This window comes from Trichechus manatus, unplaced genomic scaffold (genome assembly GCF_000243295.1).
Source record: "Trichechus manatus latirostris isolate Lorelei unplaced genomic scaffold, TriManLat1.0 scaffold00037, whole genome shotgun sequence".
Lineage (NCBI taxonomy): Eukaryota > Metazoa > Chordata > Mammalia > Sirenia > Trichechidae > Trichechus > Trichechus manatus.
Window position 1 is genome coordinate 19,070,085 of NW_004443973.1, and position 15,324 is coordinate 19,085,408.

The following is a 15,324-nucleotide window of genomic DNA, read 5'->3' on the forward strand; positions in this document are numbered from 1 at the left end:
CATCATCTCTATCACCAAGGCTGTATTTTCCAAATACTGATCCTTCTTCTTTGTTTCCAACTTTTGTGTTCCAATCACCAGTAATTATCAGTGCATCTTGACTGCATGTTTGATCAATTTCAGACTGCAAAAGTTGGTAATAATCTTCAATTTCTTCATCTTTGGCCTTAGTGTTTGGTGCCTAAACTTGAACAATAGTTGTATTAACTGGTCTTCCTTGTAGGATTATGTATATTATCCCATCACTGACAGTGTTGTACTTCAGGATAGATCTCGTAATGTTCTTTTTGACAATGAATGCAACACCATTCCTCTTCAAGATGTCATTCTCGGCATAGTAGACCATATGACTGTCTGATTCAAAACGGCCAATACCAGTCTATTTCAGCTCACTAATGCCTAGGATATCGATGTTTATGTGTTCCATTTCAATTTTGATGATTTCCAGTTTTCCTAGAATAATATTTCATGCATTCCATGTTCTGATTATCAATGGATGTTTGCAGTTCTTTCTTCTCATGTTGAGTTAAGCCACATCAGCAAATGAAAGTCCCGAAAGCTTGACTCCATCCACGTCGTTAAGATCGACTCTACTTTGAGGAGGCAGCTCTTCCCCAGTCATATTTTGAGTGCCTTCCAACCTGAGAGGCTTATCTTCTGGCACTATATCAGACAATGTTCTGCTGCTATTCATAACGTTTTCACTGGCTAATTTTTTTCAGAAGTAGACAGCCAGGTCCTTCTTCCTAGTCTATCTTAGTCTGGAAGCTCAGCTGAAACCTGTTCACCATGGGTGACCCTGCTGGTATTTGAATACTGGTGGCATAGCTTCCAGCATCACAGCAATAAGCAAGCCCCCACAGTATGACAAACTGGTAGACACGTGGGGGAACCAATGCATAGACTCTTTAATTCCACCATTAACCACTTCTAACACCTCCTATCTGACACTTCTCTCACATTCAATGAATGCAAATAATATTCTCCCTCAGGTGGAGAGTAACACAAGTCTTTGAGATTCTGAGTTGTTTAACCAATGAGCAATAAGTCTTAGAATCAGGAGTGCAACCTCAAAATCAGGCTCCCAATTATTCAGAAATGAGAGGAGTCTATAAAGTAAACTGGTGTTTAACCCTGGAGTCAGGAAAACTTTTACTGAATAATTTTGACAGAGTTGCCCCTCCTTTCACTCTGTGTACTATGAATCTATAGGCCCAGTTGCAAACAGAACCTCTTTAAGGAGTGACAATTTCATCCTTCCTCATTCTTTCTCTTGAAGTGGGACAGCACAGGGTCTACCTGTCATCTGTGTTACTTAAATACCTTTACACTTCTGGTAAGTGAATCAACCCAACAGCAACTAACAACAACACAAGACACTTCTGGTACTTGGATTACAAATAAAAAAGAATTTAAGCCTCACATTAATCCTGAAATATTAGCCAATATAGTGTCTACTTTAGTGGAGAAAATGTGGGTTTAATCATCTCGCTGAAAGTCACACTGAGTCAGTAGCTAGAACTTAGGTCTTTCGCACTTCATTCTGCCATGTTCACTAAAGAATTTCTTTCATGATTCATAAGCAAACCCAAACTTTGTCTCTTTAAAAACATTTAGTAGACTAGTATGTAATTAAGCATTGTAGGCTAAAGATCATTGATTGTGTTTTCCATGTTTTATGATCACGAGCTTCGGCGTTAATTCAAGTTATATTCATAATTCTATTATGTACGGTACAGCTAAATACACACTGAAATATTTCATGAACAAAAAAAGGTTTACTTTAAACAGTAATCCTGAGATCTAGGCAAGAAATTTTGATTGATAAAGGCTTTTTCTGATAACATCAATTAGAATTTCTTAAAATGAATTAAGAGGCAACCATCATAGTATTATTATTAAATATGTTAACTAAAAAAGTTAGGATATGTGAAGAGTCCATAAAAAGGCAAATGAATCAAATTACGACTATAAATACCTTCAGCTTTAGATAAGGTCATAATTACAATCAATCCCAACTGCAGTGCAAATTCAATTTGAACTGTCAACTATACATCATTTTATGGAGCTATAGAATTTTGAAATAAAGGTTGCTTGTAAATGCTCCAATCTGGGCATCATTCACTGAAGAATGCCACATAAATAAAAGACCAAATTATGAACTGATTAGAAATGGAACCAGTTTGACAAGTTCTATACTTCCTTTTCATAAAATTTGGATGTTTAGGTTTCCTTTTTACCACATGTACTTATTTACCAGGAACCAAGTGGACTGAATGATACCATTAGAGCAGCCCTTTCCAAGTAAAGCTTTAACCAAATACAGACTCCAATCAAGTACAATGCCAACTGTTATTTGCTGTGAACAGTAATCTTTAACCTTCAGATGAAAATATTAGTTGAAAAATTTATTTTGGTGGAAATCTCTTATTACAGAACTCTTCCCATTGAGTATCTGCTGGGATACACTTGAAGGGCTGAGTAATTATCATCATATGAGTTAAGCAGAGCAGAATCATAATTTGCTTAGAGATCTAATAAATACACACCAAGGCACACAGTATTTTATTTTGGATTTTTAAACACTATACTTCTAATATTTAGTTTCTACATCATTGATAAGTTACTATTAAACATCAACATTCCAAAATAACAGCCTTCTTTTAGAAAGTACATGTATTTTTTAAAATAATCACAATAGAGAAAGGGAGAGAAAATATCACTTTCTATTAAGTTGTTTCATACTTTTTATATTCACACCTGTTTCTCATTATGAAGTTATGATACGTTTTTAAAGAATGTAATTAGTAAAGATTGTATATAATTTTGTGGTAAAAAGGTACGTATTCTAATCTGATTCAATAAAACAAATTGGGATTTTAAAAAAATGGATAACTTCAACTATTGGTTAAATTAAGTATTCAATATTTGATTTTGGTCTCTGAGAATGCTAATCTTTTGTTCCATATGGATCCTATTGCTAATCTGTACCTAAGGAGCTCTAAGTGACTTTACATGAGAAATCTTAGCAATGAAACAATTGAAGTTATGTTCTTGCTGACTTTGGGATAGGCTTCAGGACCAAAGTGACACACTGATACTAGAAAGGAATTGCTGATATTACCTTCTTAATAAGGATGATGGCAAAATAGAAAGTACCATCCAGAAAAATCGAAAGTTTCATCCAGAAAATAACATTGGTCTTTGTAATGAATAAATTACACGTTTTTCTAAACCATAAGTAGCAGGGGTTTTAAATCTTTTTGGAGATGGCAAAAGAAACACAAAAGTCATGCTGGCCTATCCCTTGGCAGTTTGATTATCTGTGGCCCCCAAACACACATTCAGCCCATTTTGTTCCCCAGTGGTTAAGTGCTTGACTGCTAGCTGAAAGGTTGGCGGTTCAAACCCACCCAGCAGCTCCAAGGGAGAAGAGACCTGGCAATCTGCTTCCATAAAGATTTACAGCCTTGAAAGCCTATGGGGCAGTTCTACTCTTCCCTATAAGGTTGTTATGAGTTGGAATTGACTTGACTGCAATGGGTTTGGTTTTTTGGTTTGTATTAACGATATCAGAGCTTCTCTTCCCTCCTCTGCCTCCATCACTATCTCACTGGAAAAGTTTCCCATGAGGACTATACATTCTTCAGGAGAAAATCATGGATGGTTTCCTACTGAACCCATCCAAACCTTCCCTACATATCTTTGTCCCCTTCCCAGACCCCTATACTGTAATTTAGTATATTCTTTTAGGAATTAGACAATATTCATGAGGGAGAATCAGACCTATTCTGGGAAATTGGAAACTACAATAATGGGAGGGTTGAGACCTAAGGAAGTCAATTTAAACCAGTTCTTACTTAATTTGTGCTCCATCACACTTAATGCAGCTAAATCTCCTGGATACACTGGTAGATAATATACCTGATGGTCATTTTTCTTCACATAAGTTTCTACACAGGACCTTGGAAAATGGGCTACTTGGAGAATAAGGAAATTAACCTTGCCTCTTTCCAAGAAGCTGGGAAAAAGAAGCCAGTATCGTAGACAGCCAAAATTTCATGCTTTTCTGAAAAATTAATATATAAGAGTGAAAAGTAATTATCTCTGGCCCTTGCATATATGTGTAAGCAATAATACATCCTGGAAACATTTTATGTGATACCATTCCCCTAATATACAAGGTATTATCTTTCATGCATCTAGAGAACCAGTGATTGATTATTTTGTTCCTAATATAAAAGAATACTCCAGAAAAGGCATGATCATTACTTCTTCCAAAGAGCCAAATATGCTTATGTGGAGGGTTCTTTTACAGTTTTAGTGACAGAAGGAGAGGAAATTGCATGTAAATGACAAAGTATTCATTAACATTTGTTTAAAAAATAATTACATTGGACTGAAAAATTTAGTTAACATATTTGTGTACTAAACTGTGGTTTCAACATCAGGAAATTTAATGGTCCACCAAATGGAAATCCATAGAAAACAGTTACACTCATTGCTATAGTCATTTGATATGGAAAGCTCCTTCATTTTAAAAACACCAAAGGAGCGAGAGCTCACAACTATCTCTTCCTCTATAGGAGTCTGCAGTGCATAATATATTTAAATAATATTCTTCAGGAGAAAGTTTCCCAGCAGATCTGGATGAAATTGAGGAAAGAAAAAAAGCACAAAAGGCAGAGAGGCCAATAGGATGAAGAAGGTAGAATCTAGGTCTACTTTCAGGAGGAGCATAACATCTATAAGTTTATTTTTCACTTTTTTTTTTTCTTTTTTCCTTTTTGGTGTATAAAAGGAATTTATTTCCTTTTCTTTCCTTCTTAAGGAATTCGGGGAAAATATCTACAGAATCTGTAAGGAGATGATATTCAAAATGCAAAATACTTTTTGTTGATTGCTAAATAAAGTGATACCATAATACCTAAAACGAGGCAGATAAAAATTGTACCCATGCTGCTAGCAGCCAAAACATAAAACATTCCAATTCATTTACATTGTTACTATTAAAACAACCCTAAAGAAGTTTGCATCTGAATAATAGATTGCTTTAATTTGAAGAGTACCCTTCAGGAAATTTACTATGACACTAAAAAAACTACCAATGAATTACATTCTTTTGGGGCTATATTTTTTTAAAAAGGGCAGAGGAAGATGGTGAGAAAACTTTTATGCAAGTTTTCCGAAGAGTGGCTACATTTTTCCTTTAGGCCCTTAGCATGTTCAAAACTCCATAACATTTAATGGAAATTAAATAATCCACAAAGGCATGCATTTTTTCTTTTCATTGTATATAACGTCTATTAAAATCTATGGTAAGAACATTAGCAGTTAAATCACTAAAAAAAAAAAAAAAAGAAAAAGTTAGGGTTGTCAGACTTGCCTGACCATGCTTTACATGACTCAGCATAAGAGCAGCTGCGCGTTTCTATTTTACTGCCAATGGAAGGGCAAGGAATGTAGCTGAGTAACATGCAGGCCAGTCAAATTCATTTAGAAACTGATTATGTTTATACATGTACAACTTGCTTGGGTAACCTGGGTAAAAGTGGTGGCACGAGCCTCTGGCTGGTTAAAAACCACCAGAGCTGCATTCTTGATGGCTCCAGCTTGCTTTTACCCCTGTGAGAAGTAAGAATGGTAAGCAGTGAAGGTCACCATACTGCACTACTAAATTTCACTCTGAAAAATAATCATTCAAGCATGGCTTCAACATGACTAAAAATTTTTAAAAAATCAATCACTCAGAATTATAAAGTAAAAAAGGAGTTACATTAAATATAATCAAAATAACATGAGTTAAACCATAAACAACTATGACATGAATTTAAATTTACCGTATTTTTTGAAATAATGCAGCCATGTAAATAATGCACACACACATATATAAAGTGCAAAAATGATTAAATTAAGTAAAATAGTTCTGGTTTAGTGTGCCCACGCATATACTGCACATGTCTTGTGACATATCTAGAAGTAAATTTCAGCCTCATTCACCTGTCCTCCAGTATTACAGGTTAATCATAACTCTGTTCATTTTCTTTTGTTCTGTTCATTTTCTTTAATCTCCTGCTTATTTGATTAAAAAACAGCCCGAAAATGTTACTTTCGATCATAGTTGTATAATAAAGGCATAAGCCATGGTCAAGAAGTCATGGATCGAGTTTGGTAGTACTCCAGTAATCAGAAAATAAACAATCAAAACTGTATTTCTATTAATTTAAGTTGATAATTATAGCGCACTAGCTCAACCGTTGATCTACTGGTAAATACTTCTGGCTTGAATTTCAAGTAATACGAAGTCAATACCTACCATAAGTGAAATTTCTGTTTGATCAGAAATTGAAATTGAATTCAGCAACAAGTATAAAAAACATTGGCATAGCGTGCTTAGTAAAATAAAGTGCGGGGTGGAGGGGAAGGTGCGGTTGCGCAGATAGCAAAAAAGATACATAATGTGCACGTTATTTGCATAAAAATACGGTACTCTAAAGAATCCACAGGAAGCTATCAAAAAAATTACACAAATTTGGCAATGGCATAGAAGAAGATTTAGTTCAGACACCTAAACAACTTTGGGGTCCATTCTGTTGGATTTCTTTATAAAAAGATGTACATTTAGGCATTCCAAAAATGAAAAAGTTCTCATTTTTTCCTTTAATTTTTTAATCATTTATAAAAGAAGAGCAATAAGCCTTACGTCACTCCTAACTACTCTACAGGTGATAGTTAATAGAACTCTCCCCTTGTATCAGTTTAGAAAATGAGAACACAAAAATGACTAGATTGAACACTAAAAAGATATTTCAGGTGGGAGTGTTTGAAATTCTTGGATACTTGTTTCAATTCTTTTTTGTTTTCTAGTGTAAAGCTACCATGTAAAATACTGAAAGATAAAAAAACCTGTATCTATTTTCTTCCCAGACTATTGCCTTAATCTTTTATAATTTTATGAACTTTTATCTTGAAAGTTTGATATAAATCCATAGTTCAAAATTTCTTCAAATAATAAATTTTACTAACTTTAAGGTAACTTCTAGAGTCGAAAGGTATTGAAAGGACTTCACAGCTCAAACAATATATTAATTCTCTACACTTCCAACTGGTGGATCAGTTCTCTGCTTCTAATTTCAAAGTACTGACTTCACATATATTATTTTGGAGTACATTACCTAACTCAAAACAGAAAACAAATAAAGAAGCTTAATGGTAAAAAGAGAAATAAGGAAGATAGTTTAGGTTTCCCTACTATAAGCCACACCTTTTTGGACATCCCTCCTGTGTTAAACATAATGGTCTGAGGTGAGGGAAAATACATGCTCCTTTGGAAAAAGACTGAGGGATACTTAGGGTTTTAAATTTCTGAAAATTAAAAAGATTGGCTGTCAAGTTAGCCAGACCTCAAAAAGTACTCCAAAAGATTAAACTGATTTAAAATTCTAACATTGGATTTTTCATAATTCATCCTTAGTTTATATTACACTCTAAAACTAAACGTACGTAAAAAGTGACTTTCTTTACTATAGGGAAAATAACCACTCTTAAGGATAATGTCAAAATAATGAGACAGAAATATACATTTAAATTTTAATGACCCAATTTTATTTTCTAAATGTTAACTTCAGCTTCTAGTAGTATACAACATCAGAAATTGGGCCCCATTCTTTTAGCATAACTCAACCAACTATGCTTATACAAAATTTTATTAACCAGATCTTGAAATGTTATTCGATGTTTAAATAATGGTCTAATTAGTAAAAATCTGAATTCAATTAATTTGGGCAATTCTTTGCCCTAGGCTATAGGGTTTTTATTACTTTCCCCTTGAATCTCATCAGTTATTTTGTGAAACTAGTAGCTATGGCCCTGTTACTTATACCTTAATTTACATTAATACATATATTTAAACTCTGTCTGAATGTCATGTTTAACATTTACTTCTACTTAAACACTGAATTAACAATACTACCTACCTAATAAGCCAGAAAGAATGGACAATAGCATATTCTTTGGTAATCTTATGGAATAAACATAGGGATACTGGCTGAAATAGTAAGGTTATCTTCTTAGAAAAAAATATTTTTCTTCATAGTTTTGTTAACTGGTCCCTAAATATGTTAGCATGACTTTGTCATGTTACTCCAATTTTTGTGCCCCAATCTCCCCCAAATCGTGTATCTTTCTGAGAATGAAAGCAGCAGTAGAGGTTTTCATCTTCCCTGTAACCAATTCAAATGATGGGGATGGGTGCATCTTTGTTTTTGATTGTATTACTTTTGTTTATTTATGCAAGTTTTAATAATCTTGTCTTTATTTTTATATACTTAAGCAACTAACCATTAAGGTTTTTAAATTCCTTTTTCTCCTTACCTCAACTCTCTATTTATTAACCTATAAACAAACCAAAAGCACACTCTTGTATTCATACTCCTATTGTAAGTTAAAGAATACTTTAAACTACCCAGGCTCTTACTGAATGTTGGCCAGTTCACAATTTCACATTTAGGATGTTTGAACAACATGCACTGAGCTCGGTAGGGTTAAAAATATATTTCAGAGTGATTTCTCATCACTACCTTATTTTCCTTAAAAAAATCATTTACTTCAGGAAACACGAAACTATATGTAAATATCAAGCCAAGGTCTCAATAAGATGGTCCATGAACAAATATACTTGTTCAAACTAAGTAAGATCACATTTTATGAAATATTTCATAAGAGCCAAGAATGTAATGAACTGAGAGTTGAAACTATATTCCCATCAGGTAATTTTCTAGTATATATGAAAGCCACAATTGTGAAAGAATTACAAAGAACAAAGTGGATAAATTGAGGCATTTTTAACCAGTTTAAAATTGTTTAAAAATACTTAAATTTTATATTAATCTGTATGTTAATTATATAAAGTTCAAAATGGTGCATATTTGAAAAATATCAGCATATCATTTGTTTACTTATATTCTAGTCTATTATCAGTTTATCTATCACCAGTTTACCATAGAAAATGTATTAATAGAGATTTCCTATTTTTTTACAGAAAGAAAACAATTTGAAAAGAGTCTGATAGTTCTCATGCAACAGAAATACATCATACCAATATATCTTTTTGTTTAAAAATACCTACCTCTTTGCTTTCTTCCATATCTGATTCGCTGCTGAATTCTTCAGTATTTAAGTTTTCAAAGTCAGATTCCCCGACAGCAATTGGTACAGTCACAGTGAGGCTGGGATTGTTTATAAATGACATGTAATCACTCTCATCCACGACATATTTTTCTACACTGCTGCCTATGCCACTGGTAGTTCCATTTCCATCTTTGAGATAATTGAGGTCTTTGCTTATTTCTACGGTGGTATGATTGGAAATACAGCTGTCTTTTTTGTTATTTAGATCTTCAAGAGGTTTAATTTCATCTAAAGCTTTCTGCTTTCTAACAAAAGCTTTCTGAATAAATTCACGTATATTTCTTTTAACATAATCGATTCCTTTCTGCATCCTTCCCACAGCAATCTGGAGATTGTTCATTTCATTATCATCATCAGTGGCAGCAAGATTGTCAGAACTAAACGAACTCAAGAGCAAGGCCAGGAAGAGGTTCAGAACCTAAAACGCAAAAAGAATATGTGATCAAAACATTTTTGTTTTAATTGCTGTTGACTATAAATTTCCTAACATAGTTCTTACATCTCGGTTTTTTCCTAATAGGTATTTCTTTCAGTTTATGATAAACTATTCTGGGGGAAAAAAAAAATGAATGAACTGAAAAATACCTGGCCTATATCAAGTAATACTATTAGCACCATTTCCTTTTTAACTATTGCAGAATTACTGAAAGTCATCGTTGCATTACACTTCTATATTACATTCAGTACAAAAAGAGAAATCTTAGTTATCTAGATTTGAACCGTGAAAAAGCGAAAAACAAAGTTGTATTTGGGATGCTAAGTATTTTGACCACGTAACTTGGATTTTCTGGGACACTGGTAATTTATAATTTTATTCCTAAAACCAAAGATGATTTCAATATGTTTAAATAAGATTTGATTTTTTTGCCTGGACATCAATTTTTGTACCTAGATAACTTGCCAACGTAGAAAAAAAATTATCTACTGCGAGAACAAAAGTCGCAATTTTAGGTTCAGAAAATCATGGCCACCGTGATGATACCTCAATTAGAGATACTATAAAAAATGGTAATTATACTATAATAATGATGTAAATATCAAGCTAAAGATTATGGAGTCAAGGCACTGCCATGAATAAGACCACTAATTGGTCTGTAAATTGGGTGTTCAAAAATAGGCCCTATGGTATGAGTGAGTATAAAGATTAGTGACTTTAAACCCACTGTATATTCTCAAAAAGAGGTGATTTACCAAGGAATCAGGCAGTCCCACGGGCACAAGACTGAGTCATATAATTTTTTCAGGATTTGATTGACAATGTCAATGATTCCCTGATTATTCAAACATACAAAACAAAAGAAGGATAAAGATAATGAAAGGGGCCAAATGCCAAAAGTAAAAAGCAAAAAAAAGAGAAGAATTCTAGGAAAGATTTTAAGGTTTTAAATTCCTTGAATTTAATTCCAAAATTCCAATGAAAAGAAACCTGCATTCTTTCTGCATTCCTGCATTTCCAGTGAGTGTATGACGCTTGGTGCTCATTTATCTATTTACAAGTTAGTTTAAGCAATGGTGGTAAAAAAGGTAAAAATGTATAAGATCCAATGAGGACTGTGTGTAATTTTGAGAGTATATATTAACACATCTCTGAATCATTGTGCCATGGCTCTTGGTATTCACACTAAGACCTGCTCTTTTACTTCTGGAATTTATCAATAAAAATTATGTTTTATTGTGATTTGCCTTTGAATTTACTATTTGGATGAAAAATAAATGAAAGAAGGAAAACAGAATTAAATTTTGGGTTTTGTTCAATGGCAGTGGGTTTGGTTTTCTGGTTTTGGTCCATAGTAAAACTGAATTTTGGTGCCATACTTGTTTTCTAGATTTAATTTCATAAGGTTTATTAATGCACTGTACTTGTCTGTTAGGAAAATTTTCTTGATATACATCAATCAACCAATCTTCCCAGAGGGAGAGCCCACCTATATTTCCTCTTAAGTGCACTGGGGGTAAGTAATCTATTTGTAAATATGTTCTTTACTATAATATATATACATATAATACATATATAGCTTGCTCCCCTTTCTCATTCTGTCCTTGTAAATTTCTTTTATATCTCTATCACATTATACTGAATGTTTTTTTCCTTTTTTTTTACAAGTTCACTTTTGCTGCTAAATTGGGAGCTCCTTCAGCTCAGAAACATGCCTTAGAGCCAGTTCTAGAGCAGTATACATACTGGATAACAATAATAAAAAGTTTTTTATTGAGTTCTTAGTATCTAGTAGTCCTTTGCCAAGTATTTTACAAGGTTTATACAATTTATTTCTCATAACAACCCAATAAGGCAAGAATTATTATTATCACCATTTTATAGATAAGAAAACTGAGGCTACTAAATAACTTAATCACCTTGTCCAAGATCAAGGTTAATAAGTAGAGAAGCTATGTTTTCGTTCTGATAGTAAAATCTGGGGTCTTTGTTTTTAATTGCTGTTTTCAGGGTTAATGAAGAAACAATGTTCTATGTTTATTCTTTATTGATATTTTTCTCTGAACTAATACTACACTTATAGTCAATATCATAGTTTTCCATTAGCTTTGTAATTGCTTCTATGATCTATTATGAATCAATAACTTAATTCAATGCTATTCTATCATTAAGGAAAACTAAATATTCTCTGAATATATGACTTTTCTTTCTCATCAACTTAGTGATCGGTGAGGTACTCCCTCCCTCCCTCCCTTCTTTCTTCCTTCCAGCATCCAATCTGTATGTGGTGGTGCTGTGCTAAGAACTTTCTTCCACATACCTGCTAGACACTAATTTCCATTTGCATGTTTTCTCTAGTTCAACAAATGCTTGGCATGACAAAGGAGAAGATCCTTTATAACAAGAGTGCTAGTTAAGAATTAATCTTCTGACTTCTGAGCAACATGGTGCTATAGACAGAAGCACCATGCTGTCCCTCCACAGCAAAGATCCAAAAAACTAATTCAAACAGCTCATAAATCAATCCTGAAACCCTATGCATCAAATGAAGAGATAAAGAACTCAGCCAAGCACCGAATGGAATAAGAAACTGACTGAGAACAGAAAGCAAGGAGAGATACATGCAGAGGTCCCCTAACAGCTACTGGAGCATGGATCCGCCATATTGACTCCTATTAGAGATCAGTGAACAAGGGGTATGAGAAAGCAGCTTCACGGAGCTTCCAGCAGGAGACAGAACAAGTGGTAACCAGCGATATACGCTTTCCCACCTCCCACCCTTCTTCACCCCCACGTGGCCTCCTCTGCTTCCTGCGGCCATAGTGTCTTGGCTGGGAAGCACCGGCTTCACCCCAGTGTCACTTGGATTCCACCCACCCGCACTGGCCGGCTCCCTGAGTGCCGTTTGTTGGCTGCTGGTGTTGCTTTTTTCTGCTTTACTAGATTTCTTTCTTACCTCTCACCACCTCCCCCTCCTTTCTCCCAAATAACTGGCTCCACATGCCATCTTTGCTTCTTCCTGAAAAGCTGCGAAACACCACTCGACTGTGAAACTGCTTCCCGGCCCGTGCTGCCAAGCTGGTGGGACCCCCTGGGCTTTTTTTGTTTGTTTGTTCTGTTTTGATTTGTTTGTTTTCTTTTTCTTTTCTCAGCTTGGGAGCCCCTTCTATCCAGGCAGTACAGCACTGCTTGGGAGCTACTCGCTTACTTTGCGCAGATGCACAGTGACATCCCTGGGGGCATTTCTTTTTTCTTTTTTTGTGGTTTTGTTTTGTTTCTTTGTTTTGTTTTCTCTCTCTTTTTGTCTTTCTTCATTCCCAGTTTCTCGTTTCTCTACACTTACCTTCTCTTCCTGTCTCCTGAATACCTCACACTGTGTGACACCTCTACACCTTCTAGCCAGGCTTTACTTCACATCCTGGGAGCAACTTCCCCAGTCCTAGCAGCTGCACCAATGGAATCCCTGGGGGCTTTTCTTTTTTTTTTTTCCCCCTTCTAATTTTTATTTATTCTTTTCTTTTACCCTTTTTCTTTTTTTTATTTTTGTTTTTCTCCATTTCTCAGTCTCTCATCTCTCCACTCCAAAAGCAAGCTCCCTTAGCACTCTTTTTTGTTTGGGTGTATGTTTTTGGCTCCTGTTCCTCTCTCCTCTCTCTCCTCTTTCCCATACCCATATTAGCTCCACACATCACAATCTCCCCCCTCCTTCCTGCCTACCTGCACCGTGCACTGAACATCACACTCCCAAGCAGCATAGGCACAGCCTACCAGAACCTGCACTGCACCGACTCCCGGCCTGCCCTGTCAGCCTTACTACGTGCCTCAAACAACCCATCCCAGCAACTCAATTTCAGCTGGACTTGCCCTGATGTACCATATCTCAGTGACTGACCCTGCCCATTGGAGAAAGAGGTGAAAAGTATCGTGCCCACAGATGAGCAAACAACAAAGACTGCACAGCCTGCCTGCTCAGACATAACCAAATAAAACAAAAAAGCAAGACAAAACAAGCAAATCTACAATCAATAAATGAAGAAAATGACTACTGAATGCCCCAAGGAAGCAGACAATATCAAAACATATACAAAAACAGGACAGGATGTTTCCGGTAGGCGTCCAAAATAAAACACCAGATGACTTTCCAGCAGAAGAAAAGGCACTAGACCTAACTGATAGGGAATTGAAATCTTAATATTCAGAATTATCCAAGAGCTGAAGCAAAAAGCAGATACAAGTGAGGAAAAATAGACAAATTCATGGAAAATACACACAAAAAAATGGAAGAATTCAAAAAAATAATACAAGAAGAAAATGCTAAAATAAATTCACAACTAGAAATCATATAAAAAACAACAATTAGAAATCCAAAAGACAAACAACAAGATTTCAGAAATGGACAGTGTCATTCATAGAAGGGCTGAGGAGCAGGTTTGAAACGATGGAACACAGGATCAGTGAAACTGAAGACAAACACTTGGATACAACTCTGTTTGAGGAAAAATCAGAAAAAAGAATGAAGAAAAATGAAGAAACCATGAGAATTATGTGGGACACAATCAAAAGCAAAAATCTATGAGTGATCGGAGTTCCAGAACAGAGGGAGACAACAGAAAACACAGAGAGGATCACTGAAGAATTGCTAACAGAAAACTTAACCAATATCATGAAAGATGAAAAACTGACCATCCAAGAAGCTCAACGAACCCCATATAGGGTAGACCCCAAAAGAAAATCAGCAAGGCATATCATAATCACACACGCTAAAACCAAAGACAAACAAAGAATCCTGAGAGCAGCTCGAGAAAAACAAAAAGCCACCTACAGAGGAGAAACAATAAGACTAAGCTCTAATTGCTCGGCAGAAACCAGGCAGCTGCAAGAAGGCAATGGGATGACATATATAAAAACTTAAAAGAAAAAAATTGCCAGCCAAGAGTAATATATCCTGCAAAACCTTCGTTCAAATATGATGGTGAAATTAGCACATTTCCAGATAAACAGAAATTAAGGGACTATGTAAAAACCAAACCAAACTTACAAGAATTATTAAAGGGAGTCCTACAATCTGAGAACAAATAACATCAGACCACAGGCTGAATCTAGGACACAGGATTATACAAGCCAGATACCAACCTAGGAAATGAACTCTTAAGGACTATCCAAACCCAAAAGAATTACAACAGGGAACCAGAGAGGTTAATCTGTAAAGGACAACAGAATCAGAACAATAAAAGAGGGAATAAACGGTGTAGATATAGAACCTTCTAATGGAGAGGAAGGCAAGGTGATACCAAGTAATAATAAACTGGTTCAAACCTAGGAAGATAAGGGTAAATTTCAAGGTAACCACAAAGAAAGTTAACAAACCTAACATCAAAATAAAGAGGAAAAACATAGTCTCAGTAAAAATAAAACCTACAAAAACAAAAGAAATGAAAAAAAATCCACAAACAAAACAAATTCAGCACAGAAGCCTAAGAGGAACAAAGAAAATGTCGACACCACAAAAAAAAAACTACTACAAAATGACATTAATAAATGCACACCTATCAATAATTACACTGAATTTAAATGGCCTAAATGCACCCATAAAGAGATGGAGAGTGACAGAATGGATAAAAAAACAGGATCCAACAATATGCTGTCTAGAATATACACTCCTTATTAAAAATCAAAGGATGGAAAAAAATATATCAAGC

The 15,324-nt window shown here is 34.9% G+C and overlaps 1 protein-coding gene across 10 annotated transcripts in view; it reads right to left on the reverse strand.

Moving 5' to 3' along the window:
* The window catches only part of SCN2A (sodium voltage-gated channel alpha subunit 2), a 164,208-nt gene that overhangs the window by 26,232 nt on the left and 122,652 nt on the right, over positions 1 to 15,324 (reverse strand). For all 10 annotated transcript variants that reach the window (XM_004375562.1, XM_004375563.1, XM_004375564.2 and 7 more), the window contains one exon: positions 9,128 to 9,607. In XM_004375562.1, coding sequence (XP_004375619.1) covers positions 9,128 to 9,607 — 480 coding nt within the window. The remainder of the gene's footprint in view (positions 1 to 9,127; positions 9,608 to 15,324) is intronic.